Source organism: Falco rusticolus, chromosome 12, assembly GCF_015220075.1.
Source record: "Falco rusticolus isolate bFalRus1 chromosome 12, bFalRus1.pri, whole genome shotgun sequence".
In the NCBI taxonomy this organism is placed as follows: domain Eukaryota; kingdom Metazoa; phylum Chordata; class Aves; order Falconiformes; family Falconidae; genus Falco; species Falco rusticolus.
The window spans coordinates 22,152,297-22,168,218 of NC_051198.1; the positions used below are offsets into that span (position 1 = coordinate 22,152,297).

General features: G+C 36.7%; 2 protein-coding genes across 4 annotated transcripts in view; one reads left to right on the forward strand and one right to left on the reverse strand.

The window, feature by feature from the left end:
* Positions 1 to 15,922, forward strand: part of PPP2R5A (protein phosphatase 2 regulatory subunit B'alpha) — a 44,525-nt gene that overhangs the window by 10,047 nt on the left and 18,556 nt on the right. Inside the window, exons 2-3 of the mRNA XM_037405794.1 lie at positions 8,423 to 8,619; positions 13,820 to 13,921. Coding sequence (XP_037261691.1) covers positions 8,423 to 8,619; positions 13,820 to 13,921 — 299 coding nt within the window. The remainder of the gene's footprint in view (positions 1 to 8,422; positions 8,620 to 13,819; positions 13,922 to 15,922) is intronic.
* PACC1 (proton activated chloride channel 1) overlaps positions 13,598 to 15,922 on the reverse strand; it is a 45,365-nt gene continuing 43,040 nt past the window's right edge. For all 3 annotated transcript variants that reach the window (XM_037405799.1, XM_037405795.1, XM_037405798.1), the window contains one exon: positions 13,598 to 13,656. In XM_037405799.1, coding sequence (XP_037261696.1) covers positions 13,613 to 13,656 — 44 coding nt within the window. In that variant the 3' untranslated portion in view covers positions 13,598 to 13,612. The remainder of the gene's footprint in view (positions 13,657 to 15,922) is intronic.

Below are 15,922 nucleotides of genomic sequence, written 5' to 3' on the forward strand. Positions count from 1 at the left end.
AACAAGTTGTTGTGTGCCCTCCTCTCTGTGGTGTGCTTTCAGCTTGTGGCTAATACAGGTAACCAGAGTAGATTTAAAGGAGAGGATGTGTTTATATACCCAGCTTTACCTTGACCTTTATTTGTCCTTTTGTTAGGAGGACTTCTTGAGAAAGCATTTATATTTTACCATAACAATTGTGTTTCATTGTAATAGAAGCTATTTAGGAGTTCTATTTTCTGTTTGGGGAAAGCAGTTTTGATTTTCATGCCTTTTATCACTTGTATTGTAACTTAAAGGTTGCCATCTATCCCATATTCACATCTTACAAAAAACAACTTCTCATTCCAGAAATCAATTATTCTCCCCTCTTCCCAGTTTAATGACCTGGCTGTGCATGTTAATTCTATGATAGGATTTATCACCCTTAAGTTTAGCACTGTCTAGCTTAAAGAAGCAGAGACCCTATTTTGAATTATTTTAAGATCACAATTACTTAATAATCATGAGCTATTACACCTTCGTCAAGCCAGTGAAACCATTATTCGGTCTCATGTCTTGCATACAAGAGAGAATGCTAAGGGCTTAGAGCCTCCAGTTATATTCAGGATAGGCCCATCCTGGCATATGATCAGTCATTAAAACTGCTTGATGGTTTTTAAATGAAGACAGCAAATACAGTAGCTGTGTATGCCAAAACCATAAATGAATGCTATTGGGGAACATAATAGTTGGCTTACTGGTGGAAGAAAGCTTGGTTCAAATACAAGAGGAGTAGCGTAATTGCTTTTTGAAAACATGTACTTCAGCTGTGTAATAAGTGAAGCTTCTTTGCCTCTTGTAATATAGTATCGCTGAACAAAACTTGCATATGTTAAGCATATGTAAATTGCTCAACTTCTCAGCACTTTTCAAAGCAGCATTGATTCAACTGTGTCAGGTCGTCTGACTATATTTTTTTTCCCTGCATTTTTTTTGTTGTTGCATGGAGCTGAATTACAGTTAGATTCTGAACTGGTGGCGTGTTCTTGAGGAAAGTGAGTGCACATTTTGTTAAGATTGACTTCAGGGTGTTTTATGTTTCCATTCCAGTGGTTGTTAGGTTTGAGTTTTTTGTTTAAGGAATCAATGGTGCTTTAATTCTCCTTTTTGAGAAAGTGTGGTGGAAATGAGGTGAATTGTGGCAGACCTGCTTACTAGAGTCTATCTTAATTATCTAACTTTTTGAGGACCAAGAGAATAATTTCTACTAATTTTTACATCTGACTGCATGCTGTTTTCTGTAGTTAGACAGTAGGAAATAGGGCTATTAATATGAGAGCAGTTCAACAGGGTACTTTCTTACTGCCTGAAGTATCTTGAGTCAAAACTTCATTAAAATCAAGGGATTTAACATGATAATAGCTGGAGACTCAACTACATGAGATTATAAGAAGGCTTGGAAGATGGTAGAAACAATCTAGAGAAGACGCTTGCGGATTACCATCACTGCAAGGAGTCAAGTCACAGAATTTGTGACAGGTGGTGTTAGATCAGCACAGGCTTTTCAGATTTTCTGGACTGATTTGTTAAGGTCAACTGCTGACCATGTGGAGTGGCAGATGAGGTGATCTGAACAAACAGTATCTGTTATTGGATGGAAGTTAGCTTTCCAGGAGTACTTTTAGTAAACAACTTTAAACTTATCTATAGCCTAGACTTTGTAACCAACTTTGGAAACTTCAGTGCTGTCTGTGATTAAAGGTCATTCATGATTGTTGTCCTCGACTAGTTTTACTTAATGTGATTTGTTTTAATTTTTTTTCCTCCCTGACATGTATCACAGAATTAATCTTAAATGCAGAATATTCTAATGAGCAAAACTTGTGATTTCTTGGCTAATTAAAAAGAAAATGGAGACTTACTTGGATGGCAGTACCATTTTTAGCAAGTTGGTGGTTTTTGGCAGTTTTAATTTGACTTTGCTTAACTGCTTGGAGAAAGGTATGTATTAACTTGGATAGAATGTGCTATAGAGACAGTTGAACAAGTAGTGTCACAGTGTATTTTTTGAAGTATTTTTTTATGCAGATCTCTTGGCACAAGGCCTGCCTGATGACCATCTGTGGAATAGTTTACCTTTAAGTGGAAGTACGGCAGAATCTTAGCTTATCTCAATTGCTCCTTTGCAGTCCTTTTGATTTCTGAAAAGAAGAGCTTAAGTGTTAGCATGAGCATAGGATCCTAGATGTGATTGACCAACATGCCTTCTGTACCTTTAATTCTGTGCCAAGTCTTTGTTTTGGTTATCTCCTGTATGTAGTATGAATTTCCTTGTAGCATGATGTTTGAGAATACTGTTCTACTTTGTGGTCTTCCAAACCTTCTCTAGTGAATAAAACTACTACTGCATAGGGAGATGGTCAGATTTTAAAGATACGTTATGTTCTTTCTGATTCCCTTATCTGACCTGGAAAGTTGGAGCTCTGTTTACTGAAAACACGCAGAGGAACTTACTCAGCCCTTTCCAGAGTTCCAGCAACAGCTGTAGACTTTGGGGTAACAGGTAATCTGGAAATAAATTCTGTTTGAACTCTGAGTGAAGGGGGCAGAGGGAAAACCTGCAACCCTAGTCTATTAAGAAATGGTACTTACTCCTTAGGGTGGCAAAGTTTTTCTGTGTGGAAAACCTGATAATACCGTTGACAGGATTCCTTGGATACCTAAGGCACTGTGTGAGTGCTCATCTGAGTAGCTCCACTAGTTTCAGTTGGGCTGTTGAGCTACTAAAAGCTGGAATTGTGGGAGCTTCTCTTACAGGTGTGCAGTTACCAGCATATGTTATAGACTACCAGTATGGTCATTTATACGGTGAGATTTTATACAGGGGTTACATTTTCTTTTAAAAGGAGTTTAAAGCTATTTAAAAAAACAAACAACAAAAAAACGCAAAACAACAAACAAAACCCAAAAGACAAAACCCAAACAACAAAACAAAAAAGACAAAAAACCAAAAGACAAACAAAACAAAACACACACACAATGCCCATCCACCCTCCTGCCCCCCCAACAAACTCCCTGAAATGTATTATTCAAAAAAGTAGATAACAACTGAAAAATCCTACTTACACATCTCTTACTTCTATAGTTGGTTGGTTTGGCTCCAAAGGAGATGGTGAACTAACTTAACAGCTCACTACAGCTGAAAGGAGTTTCTGCTCCTATCACTGATCTTGTGCTAGTGCTGATGCACATCGGGCCCCTCCAGAAGCCGTTTAACCTCACTAATATGGCCATGTTATTGAGTTAAAGCAGCTCACAGAAGAGTCTGACAAGTTCCAGAGCCAGTGTTGAGGGATAGATGTGACTGGAAGCAGAGGAGGGGAAAGGAGAAATAAATGGCAAGGGGGTAGCAGGGAGAGAGACGGACCTCTCTCCTTTTCCCTGTCAGACAACTATTTCGTTGCCTGTCCAGCTGCATATGTAGACCTCTGCAAACCTGGAATTGCACTTTGTCTCCTGTTGTAACATCAATTGTATCAAAACTCCAGTTCCTAACAGTGCTTTACCATGCCTATAAGCACTGACACCCAGAGAGATCACAACAATAATGCGCACACACACACAGAGAGGACAAAAATAAGTCTTAAATTTAGGTTAGACAGGACTCCCTATGCCTGATTTATGTAGGCTAGGGCAGAGTTTACCAGACTAACCCCTTTCCAGACTTCACAGTACCTTTTGAGAAGAGCAGGCTGTACCACAGACTTGATAATTTATTGATGTAAGGAAATACATAAAAACCCTAACATAACAAAACACTGATGTCTTACAGTACATGTGCTTCTCTCTCCATGTCAGTGTTAGGGCTTCATTCTGCTCTAGCAGATCTCCAACATTGAGTACAGCTGCATATACCACAATAAATCTAACTGGATGATGGAGAGTAAATGCTAAACTTAACACAGTAAAAGTGACATAACTATGGCACGATCATTAGTCCTTGTCTGTATTTCAGTTTGTCAGGGAATTATGTAGAAGCATAAGATTGCCCACCAAGTTCAGTTTACTGTAAGGAGATTCCATAATTTCATTGTCCTCTGTGTTTGAAAGGGTTGTGTATGAACTGCTTTAAGAAGCTGTCAAAGGAGAACTTCATGGTTGTTTCTCTGGCTTCTGCATCTTCCTAGGGTAGCTTTTCCAGGAAAAAGTAGGAATACATATTACAAAAAAGTAATGTTGGAAACTTCTTGCAAATGTCTGAGAGGGTTTATTTTGTATTGGCAGGGAAAGTATGTTTTTTGAACTTCCAATTTAGTATAGTTGAGAGAGGAGTTTTTGTGGACTTAAGACGCTTGTGGTTCCTGCCACTGAAGCAAGGATTATGTTAGGTTCTCTGGCTTTGTACAGAAGGTCTTGGGTGAACAATTCTGTTTGGAAAGGAGAAGTATCTATCTTTTCCTTCCAGGAGAAAGGCTTGTAAACATATGAGATAAATATACTGTGGGAAGATGTCGTCATGGTCCCCCATGTGTGGTGTTATGTCTCTCCAGTTACATGCTAGTGAGGTGGTTCTGTGATGGTGAACGGTCTCTTATCTGTATTTTGTTTGGGCTGTCCCTGAAAAAAATAATCTTTTAACTCAGCGTTCCATGCTTGGACTTGGATTGATGATCTTACAATTCAAAAGCATTTGTTTTGGAGACAAATCTGTACAATCATGCAGTTTTAATGTTTAATAACTTCTGCTCAGGAGGAACTTTCAAGACAACTTGTTTGTAACTTTTTATCCTTTGATACTGTGGCTACTGTCTGTAATGATGAGGATTTTGTAAATAGTGGAAATAGTCTGTTGAGAATTTCAGTTTCGTGAAGTGCAACAATGAAAGAACTATTTTCAACAGTTACAAACATTTTGCCGTCTGTTGTGGAAATGGCCAGAGGCAATAAATATATTTAGAAAAAGTCATGGTTAAAGTGGATCATAATTTACAATAATCCTTTTGGTGTTGGATGGAAGCTTTTGGTTTTAGGATTTCCTACCATCGTACCTGATTAAGAATCTGCTTTCTGTGGCTGCCCTAAATCTCATTTCTACCTTCCCAAGGACCTCAGATCAAGTTGCAACCAACATTTCAAAGAATGTATCAGTGGGTTGAAAGAATTTCCTAAATTGTGCTTCTGTTGAGAAGCCTCTAGAAAATAAAATTGAGGCAATTGCATTTTGATCACCTGGATCAGATGGTGTGTAGACCATTTTCTGGGGTGTGGTTTAATGTGTCTTGACACTCTTCTAAACAGGATTAAATGCCTTTGTTCCTTTTTTTCTGCTTTAGGCTTCCAAGTGTTTTGTTTCCTTTCCTCCTTTTCTTCCTACAGTGTCTTTTTCAACAACATGAGCAATTCAGGGACAGGCTGGTAATAGAATTCGGGCTTCATTTTTTATTCTCCCACTGCCCCCCCAATACAGCCTGTCAACAGGGTTATTTTATTAAGGCATCTGCTGTCTGCTTTGAACCTATATTATCTTCTATGGTCCTTAATGTATTTAGGGCATTTGAAGAAAAGCAGTTATCTTGAATTTCAGATGTATGGTGTAAATCTTGATAGATATTAAACTGAAACTGGTTTAAAAATCATGTTACAGTTTGTTAAACTACTAAAGCTAAAAGCTCTGCTGTTGATACAATTATGGTGGCACAGTTTATTTTATTTATAGAACCGGAATAAACTATTGCAATAAGATTTTATTGTGGTGTAGAGTTATCTAGTTTCTGTTGTGCTAGCATAGTTAAAGATAGTTAAAGACAAGGCTTTAAAAAGTTAAGAACACTTGCCCAATACAAAAACCTTCCCAAATCACTTGGTGGTTCCCATGGTACCTCTTGTAACATTGCTGGGATAAATGTGCCATGTGTCAAGCAGGGATTGAGCACATGAAGACAGGTAATGCTGATCCAACAGAACTGGCTTTCTTGTGACCTTATTTATTACCATAGTTGCACATGATTTTTGTCTCTTGCAGATGTCTTTATTTTATGATTCCCCTTATAAGTATGGAAAATGGGTGTATGTGTAGAAGAAAATACTTTCTCAGTTTTTCTTTAAGTAACACTAACCAAACAAATGAATGGGCAGGTTTTTCATTTGAGAAAATGTCTAATTGAGATAGATCAGATTGTACCTCTCCTGCCATGTATCACCAGTCCATTGCATTAGCAGTCTGTGTTACTCTGATGTCTTAACTAAAAGTGGCTAATGCAGGGATTGCTTTGATATTCTAGGGAAGGTAATAAGTGATTTGATTTTTGTCTGGATTCCTGTTAGTTGCTTTTAAACTTAGGTCTTTAGTCTAGTTTTAACCACTGTTAGGAGTATTCAGATGCTGTCTTCTGGTTTCTGAAACTTTACGTAAAATTTGGTTAGTGATACTTCATTTTGTGTAACATCAACTAAATACACTGCATTAGCTGTGCCTCCCTGCTGGGCTTTTGTAACTTGGAGTATGGTTAAGTTTGTTGTGAGGAAAAATAAGAGTAGGTTTGACTGCTGTTTGGGTCTGGCTGTCAGCTTGGGGCTAGTGGCAAGGAAAGCTGTCCTCCCTGTGTCGGTTCCTTAAATTAGGCTTTTTGGATTTTATCCTCAGCATGTCACTGTTATGCTTTGTTGCTATGATACAGTACTTACTCATGCAATCCACTGTAGAACGTTAGAAGATCTAAGCTGAAATGTTACGTAACTTACAAATGTTTTTACAGCTGATGTTCATTATCTTGCAGTGTAACAATTCATGTCTTTGTAGTTATCTGAGCGAAATAAGTGTCTTGCAAGACTTTTATTCAAAAGAGAAATGGTTAAAATTGCAGAATTAACATTCAAAAGTATGAATTGTTCTTTATGAGGGACTAGTAATCGCTAGCTTTTTCAAAAGCTTACTCAAGTTGTTATGTTCAGTTAATAGGTTCATAACTGTCAGATGGGGAAAGGGAATACAATATAATATTCTGGTGTTTGAACTTTCAAGGCAGAGGGAGCAGTTGGGATTATAGTGGAGATGTTTCAGTCCATTTTAGCAATTACTTTTTGCTTATGGAAACAAAAGAATTCTATCAGATAATTACTGAATAATACCACTGTTGACTTGTTCCAGCCACTAAATGGAAGGTGTTTTGGTAAGAAACTTGAGGAACTGGTATTATCAAAGAGTGTTTGAGTTATTAAACTTACAAACTTAAAATGAAGTTTAATTAGAATAATCTTAACAGAGAAGCATGAAAAATTTTTGTAATTTGTTCAAATTTTAAAGTGAGACTCTTAAGATTTTCCATACTCAGTGTTACAAGGCAGTTGCCTTTTTCTTGTCTTGATCATTTCCTTATGAAACTAGCAGTGCTAATATGAATACTACAGTGAATCAATGAAGCTAAGGGATTAGTAGTCTGGCTATAGACAGGTCTTGAAAATTCTTCAGGGGGAGAGCATTCCTTATTGGCAGATAAAATTGGAAATAAGTTTTTCACCAGAATGAGTGAAATGCCAATTGACTGATAGAGGAGGTGATGCTATGTTCCTGGAGTGGCTTAGAACCCCAACAAACAATTAACAATATGAATGAAAGGCACGTTAAACCAATTTTTCAGTTAAAACCTTGGCTGCTTTTGTTGTGATCATGCAACTTTTAAACAGTTAAAATATTTTAAGGATGTATTAAATTTTTGAAATGTACCGTTCTTAATCCATCTTTTTAGGGCTAATGTGAAATACTAATGGAGGAATTTTGCTTATCAGCTTACAGTCTCTGCACTCTAAAATGAAAATGGCAAGTCATAGCCAAACGCTTTGTCTTAATAGGCCAAAAAAGCTGGAAAACCTTACATGACTAAGATTGTAGCAAATTATATAGACCGAAGCATGAAAATTCAGGATTAATCCTTTTGAAATATTGGAATTGATTCTTAAGAGAAACATACATCACATGATGTCAAAAGTATGTGAAGTATTTTGCATTGGGGTAAAAAGACAGGGTTTCTTCAAAGCAGATTTTACAGCTTTTAAGCAGGTTATGTAATAAAGGATTAGGGAACAGAATGAGACAAATCGGATGAATGAAAGGTTAGTATGATGCACTGCTTCTGTGTATGACTTCTGGTGAGGGAGAGCTGGTATTTATTAATGTCTGTGTATATCAAACAAAGTTAACTCAGGAACTTGTTTTCCATAAATGTATTTATTGCCATATGTTTATCTGTTACTACTTGTATGAAATACAAGTTGTGAATAGCAGGTCATCAATTCTAACATACTTAAACAGATATTTTCAGTTTTGATTGCTGACTATAGAGCATACTATTCCCCATAATAAATACCTGACAGTTAAGCAAATTTTAGTCAACAAAACAGATTTAGAATTCTGACTTTGTGTCTATAGACTTAAGTTGTTTTGTTTGTTTTTTTTCTTTTATAGATGCCACCTTCAATGAACAGCAAGATCTTTTTTGTCAGAAGTTGCAACAGTGTTGTGTACTCTTTGACTTCATGGACTCTGTTTCAGACCTGAAAAGCAAAGAAATTAAGAGAGCAACACTGAATGAACTGGTTGAATATGTTTCAACAAATCGTGGAGTGATTGTTGAATCAGCTTATGCTGACATAGTGAAAATGGTAAGTAGAATGCTCTTGTTATATTTTGAATTTTAATAAAACATCTTAAACTAATCAGTTTATGACTCTGATGGCATCTAACTCGGAATTGCTGTTGGTTTTTCTGCTTATACAGTATAATACAATTAGTTAATGATAACTTGGCTTACAAGGTTGCTTAGAAAGGCTTGTAAAAACAAACAACTTCTAACTTAATTATTAGCTGAAATATGATGCGTTCAGGTTAATTACAATGAAAAATGGTAAATTGCAGATGCTTGCAGTCTGGGTAAGCTTTGAAGTTGTTCTCTTTTAGAAAATGGCACTATTTCAGTGCTGCCTGTCTTTATTTAAGAATGGCAGTGGAGTGATGAGCTAAAGTTTTCTGGTAAAGATTCTTGCAGGTACAAATGTCAACAGAAAGATTTATCAGCGTAAGAAGGCAACTCTACTTTTGTAAATACTTCATATGGCTGTTTGTTACTGTTTTGGCCTTGGGGAGCTATACTAGAGTAGCGCGTTATACTTGAGTTGTAAACCACGGATTGACTTGTACTGTGCAGTTTCTACTAATGGCTTGTTGAATAAGCAACAAAATATTTGTGGTTGTTATCTGCTGACTTTCCCAGGTTTTTTATATGCATTTTCAAATGCTGCCTAAGGGATGTTTTAGATATGCCTGTACTCCATATACAGGGACTGCAAATGAAGGACATTTGACAATAATCTGAAATATTTTCAAATTGTTTTTTCTAGAAAATGGAAGTGTAAAAAGCATGTGTTCAGTGCCTGTGCATTTAGGCTAATGGTTCTCCAAACTCTGGATAAGTTTCCTTAGGCACAATGCTGACTTTAAAAGTAACTATCAGGAACATAAACAGACCAGTTCAAACATATGCTCTATTACTTTTGCAGTTTTCTATACAGGGCAAGCTATTTTTTCTTCAAGTTTTGTTTGGGGTTTTTTGGGTTTGGGTTTGGGTTTTTTATTATTTTTTCTGCAAGCAGCTGATATAGAAGGAAGATCAGATCTTTAATATGAGTAAGCGTAGAAATTCTGCCATTATACTGAACGGCTAGGATTATTGAAACCCTTTTAATTATTTTGGCTGTTCCACCAGATGTTTGTTAAGTTTTACAAAAGATCTAGGACGCTGAGGCTTTTTGTACAGTTTGGGTTTTTTTGTGTTTTTGTCCTAAATGTTTTTTACACAAGAAAATAAAGGACAGAGTATGTCCACCTCTTCTTTGTGTGGGTGCTTTATTTATTTTTTTTCCTGCTGGTGGCAGCGAGCCCTGAATCTTTGCAGTATTTTCTTACTCTGTGTGCCCTCTATAGCCTCTTACTAGAAGAAAGAGTATACTAACTAGCCTATTCTACTTGTTGAAGGGAGATTTTCTTTTATATTGGAGTTGTTTTCTTTTCTTGGAGATAAGGTAGTGTTGAGCTGTTCTTTTGAGGTTATTGTTGTTGTGCAAATGATTGGGCTCTGCGGATGCTTGGTTTTCCTTCCATAACAAATTTCCATCTCCTTTTCTACCCTAAAATGACAGAAAATGAAGGCCTTAAATGCTCAGTGAGAGCTTTTTTCAGAGCTTGAGACAAAAGATCCCTCCAAGCCTGAATGGTATTTCTAGTCTCCCTGGCAACTGGCAGCAGAAAAGGTCTTTGCTGTGAATTAGGACCAAGTACCAGCTTTCAGAAAGAACTCTGGATGGATCTCTCCCTCCAAACAACACGTGTGTCAGACTTGAGGCCTTTCTTTGTAGCAAAACTTCTATGAGATATAATACTTATTTATATATATATTTTTTTTAATTTTTAGACTGTTCAGTGTTACTACATTAAAAGAAAAATCATTAATTTTTTTGCAGAGTTTGAAGGATAGAATTTTTGGGATGAAAAAGTAGTAATCAGCCTTAATGAAACCCAGTAATCATCTGACTGGTAGTAAAGGATGAACAGACTCCAAAAATTCCCTGAAAAAAGCCAGAGTAGCATCAGTGGCAGAAGCGGAGCCAAATTCTTTCCAAAGTCCCTTGTCTTTTCCTAGGCCTGGGACACCTTTCCTCCAGCTTGCAGAGGAAGCAGCCCAGTTTCCTTGGAGTCGCCCGAGTCTTGGGGAGGCAAAGTCAACAATCCCTTACAGATATCAAGAGGAAAAATATGTTGTTCCTGGCCAGTGCATAGGCAAAGTCTGTGCAGGTGAGGAAGTCTCCTAGTGTTCCTTCCCTTCACATGGTCTCTGTTACCGTGATAGCTCCTGGGCCAGTACCACACAATGGCTTGTGTAGTTGTCCCTGTTCTGCTTGGATCCCGAGGTAGGGAGCACTGGTTGAAATGATACCAGTGTTTTTTCAAGCCACCAAGGATGGAACAAGATCATTAAAAAAATATCTTTGTTTAGGCAGATGTGCAGGATGTCTGCTGTAGGTTATCTTTTTGGTGCCACAGGCAACCTGATTTTCCTCTAACTTCTTTGCCAAAGCCTTTGAATTAAGAACTGAGGGAGAATTTTGCTTACAAGTAGTTTTGCAGGGATAGCACAGTGGCCTGTGCACCTCCTTTCCAGGTCATCTAAAACTAGTATCTTCTCTGTTTGGAAATTCTCAATTGAAAGAACTCTGAAAGTAGTAGAAAATTAGGGTTTGACATTGTGAACATTTGAAGTTTTAAAACTTCCTGGGAACTTAGAAGGCTCTAGCTTTTGTCAGGTTTGGGAGCATAGCAGAAATGTCACTCCAGTAAACATAACTCCTCCATCTCTTTGTGCCTGCCAGCCTCCCCTCGTTCCCCACCAGCACCTAAAAATCCAACATAAATGAGATTGTCCTAGCAGCTTGCACAAGCTGTGAATTCAGAATTCAAAAAAACATTGGGTACCCCGTCTGCATGCCCACAAATTGAAATTGAATCTACTATCTCTCCAAACGCTTAGCTCCTTGGGAAGTGGACAGACAATAAGGGATGACTTTTTTCTTTTTTTTTTTTTTTTCTCTTTTTTTTTTTTAATAAAATATAATTGCTGTATCTTAATACATTAACTGGCACATTTTCAGATGTCACTTTCACAAAACTTTGAGATGTAATTTCGAAAGCTAATGCTGGGTTTCTCTGGAAACCTATCCAGCTGTAAAAGCCTTTTATGATTTGTATTTCTTAAATCACAGTTTTGTGATAAGGCCCCTCTTATGAAGGAAAGGGGATGTTTTTAATAATATGAGAGGATGTAAAGAAGAATTTGCTCACAGAAGAACAATGGGGAGTTTAATCCAAATCACAGGTTTTGATCAATACTATTGGCAAGACATTAGAAAGAAGCAAATGAGACAGAAAGCGGAAGTATTTCAAACATAATGAAGTAAATGAGCTATTTCTTTAGGGAGACAGGCTAGCACAAGCACATAGAATAAACTGTGTACCATTTTTAAATTTCATATGTTCTCAGGAGACTGATAATGCTAGTAGAAGTACTGAATACTCTGAAAATCATAAAATTAGTTTACTAAAGATCTGGCTGAGAGGTTTGCTCTTTGTTTCTGCTACAGAAGTATGTTCAGTAGGTAGTGCCTTTGTTTTGGGCTTGAAACTTGCATTCTGTACTCTGAGGTTCTGTGCTAAAGTGTTGACTGGTTGGGTTTATCAAGATGCATCTAGAAATAAAGGATGTGTTTTTGAGAGACATTACCAGAAGACTTGTAAGCAGAGGTAGGGAGGTCTCTGTAGGGGACTGATCTGTATGTTGGATGCTTTTGTTGATTACTTATTAAGAGTAGACAATACCAAATAACAGAACCAGGATTGTAGTCTTGGTTTTCGGGCTTGGTTAAAATTCACATTTCCTCAAACTCCTATTTCCCCCTCCTCTCCAAATGCCTCCTTGCCCCACCCCCCAGCCAGATTTTCTTGTGCTCCAGAATCCCAAGTCCCTTGTGTTTACAAAATTAAAGGATAGCTGTACTGTTTTAGGGGTTTTTTTCTGCTGTACAGAAAGCTAGGAGACTGATGTAGTGCCCATCCATACAGAACATTATTGCCCTTCTACTCTGCTTTACTACATCTTGTCTAATGAGGCAGCTGATTCGTCTATGCAGAGCCAGCTGGGTGACTTCAGTATCTTTTAAAGTCCTTTTGCAAGATTCTTCAAACACCTTGGAGACTCCATGGAAGCTGTACAGTAGCATTTGCTGCAAACTGTCAGATATTTTCTTTTGTGTTTAGTAGGCTTGTGTGGTTAGCAGCTATTTGAAACAGATTTGATTGAAAAGATGAAAGAGTTTGAAAGATGACTGGAAAAACTGGGCTAAATATGTTCCTGAAAAACTAGTAGAAAACGCAGAAACTAAATTAACTTTGTTCTCTTTTGTTCATGTTAAAGATATTTTAAATCCAGTATGTTACATCTGGCAGAAGAGATGTCAAAAGAAAAATAAATGTCATCTGAAAGATGGGTCTTCTATCCAGACTTCTTTATACGTCAAAAATCCTTGAAGAAACCTTTTTACACTTGTGCTTTTGAAATTGATTTCATATGGCTATATCATACTTAAAGTAACTCGGTAGCTATTTTGGGTTGGGTTGTTTTTCTTTTTTCAAAGTTACTGTGTTAAATCAAAAAGTTACAATTGTTAAGTGTTTCTGACTTTCCAAAACCTTGAAACACTTTGAAATTATGAAAGGTGAAAAATTGTACACAGATCGTTAGTTCTTACTTGAAAGTGAGAAATACCTTTAAATTAATTAAAGCAAAGAACTCTAAGGTGTATTTTTGGAATTGTCTACCTTGCACGTGAAGAGAGCTCTGTTTAAATCATAATTGGTTAGTCATACTGTATTTGTTGTTTTATATAAAACCTCAGTTCTCAGTGTCACTTAGTTAAAAATTGGTCTTTATTAAGAAGAAACTGAAATTTTCTTTGAACTTTTATGGTTTCCGAGAAAAATATTAAATAAGATCGTGTCTAGCTACAAACTTATAAAACAGTTGAGACAGAAGTTACTTTCTTACTGTTTTCATAGGCCTGTTTCAGACTTTTGACTGTCTGGATTTAGCAGTTCTGAAAAAAATAAAGAATAAAATCAATGTATCATAGTACTTTTTTTTTTTTTTTTAAATGGTTTTGTTTCATGCAGTTTTAGGATAAAAGCAGTACCTTGCTGAGGATGATCTGTGGAAGAATAAAAAGTGATACAATGAAACAATTTTCTTCTCTCTTGCAGATTAGTTCTAATATTTTCAGAACACTTCCACCTAGTGATAACCCAGATTTTGATCCAGAAGAAGATGAACCAACTCTTGAAGCCTCATGGCCCCACATACAGGTATGTGATTCCTTTATTTTCAAGCCTTCTTGTAAGTCAAGGACTGTGAATGGATACTTGAGTCATTTTGTGCCTTTGCTAAGACTGTCAAAATTGCTTTTGTAATACAATGAAGTTTCTATACTTGAAAGGGGAAAAAAGTGGTGCTTTTCTTAACATGTATAAATATGGCAGAATGTAAGTCTTCCAAGTTGCTTAAATACCTTTTTTTTTTTTTTTTAACAGTGACTGCACTGTTTAAGTGTGGTCTATGTATGTCTTAAAAATATCCAGATATTTTAGGTAATTATGTTCGTAAGAGGTTTGTTTTCTGCACTTGAGCAACTTTTTTCTGTGATTTCAATAAACTATAAGTGGATGTTAACAGTTAGGTTTCTTGTAACTAATAAAAAAGTGGACTAATACCCTTAATTTGTCTTTTGAGCAAGAAATAGATATCTCCTCATTCTTTCTACCCTCTTCCCTCCCTTCGTGCAAAAACTTTACAATATAGGCGTTGTTGTTTGGTAACAGTTGGTTAGTTATTCTATTGTTGCACTCCTGTGCCAATCTCGTGATTTTTATAGCTTTGCTGTATCAATCACGTGATTGACTTGCAGTCTGCTGAACTTCTTTTATTTTCTTTCAGTTAACTGTTAAAAGTTGAACCAACCTAAATCCCTTGTAGTCATCCAAGTTCATATCTCAGGTAGTTTGTTGCTGAATTTATTTAAGTAATATCTGTTAAATAAGTTATGTAGCAAAACCTAGCAGCAGGTAGAAGATTAATAGCTACACACATCTGCATACCATTCTCTCCCTTCTCAAGAGAGTTAAAGTACTATTCTGTCCCTATAATAATACAGTTTTAAGGTATCTATGAATGCTCTTATTTAAAAAATGGACTTCTAATACTGGCTATAAAAAGTACATGTTCAGGATAATACTTGACATGAGAAACGAGTTACCACAAAAAAAAAAACCTGCGCAGATTAAAGGCTGTGATAATAATGATCTTACTTATCTATGCCTGATTCTAATTCATAGGAGAATTGGCTAAACTGAACTAGATGAGAGTCTTGATTTTGTTGGGGTGGGAGGGTGTAAGGCCGATGCAAATGTCTGTTATAGTCAGAAGTGGCATCATCTGCAAAATGTTCTCTGTCTCTCAGCAGTAAAATTTGTAAATGTCAGCTCAGTTCACTTTATGTCATAAGTAACCTATAGTTCTTTTTATAAAAAAAGATGTGGTTTCTGCAGCCAGTTCACAAGCTTTAGGCTTGTCTAAGAGAAATTGAAAGAGGTTCATAGCCTGTGGTACTATTCGAAATTTTATTTTCAGCTTTTTCCTTTACCTTTTTCCAAATTGAGTTCTGGCCAGGCTGTCTGATAATTCATTGTGGATTTCCCTCTCCTGCATCAGTTGTTCATCCTGTTCTTGGAATAGATTGCTCATTGCAGCACAATGGAAACAGTTTGTGTCTTCCTCTCCTTTCTTTTACAGTGCATCTGCTACTGGCTAGTAGAAGACAGAGTTTGGTAACTTTTTTTTTTTTTTGTAAGGTATGAGCAGCCAGTGTCTGTTGTGGCTAGGATGCATTCTTGTTCCCCTGTTGTTGTTCCTCATCTTGTTCCTCTGTTGCTGTTATGCTTCTTAAGTTTGCAAACATTAGCATACAGGAGAAGGGAGAGGTTGACTATCCAGAAATGGAGATTACAGCTTGCTTCCTGAAATGCCTTGGAGAAAGCTTCATGGATTTTCCAAGGCTTCCAAAGATTTCCAAAGTTATTTGTTACCTTTTACCAGCTGTACATGATCTAGGAGCAGTGGTGCTCATTATCAGGAAGCTAGACAATTCTGTAAGCATCAGAACTGCGTATATACTCCTTTAGTGCACAAAACTTCCCTGCAGTACAGTTCAGATACTGGACTATTGAGCACTAAGTTTTGTATTTCTGAAAGTTCTTTAAGAACAAAAGCAGCAGTCATGGTTCTAGAATTACATGTGTTTATATCAAGCA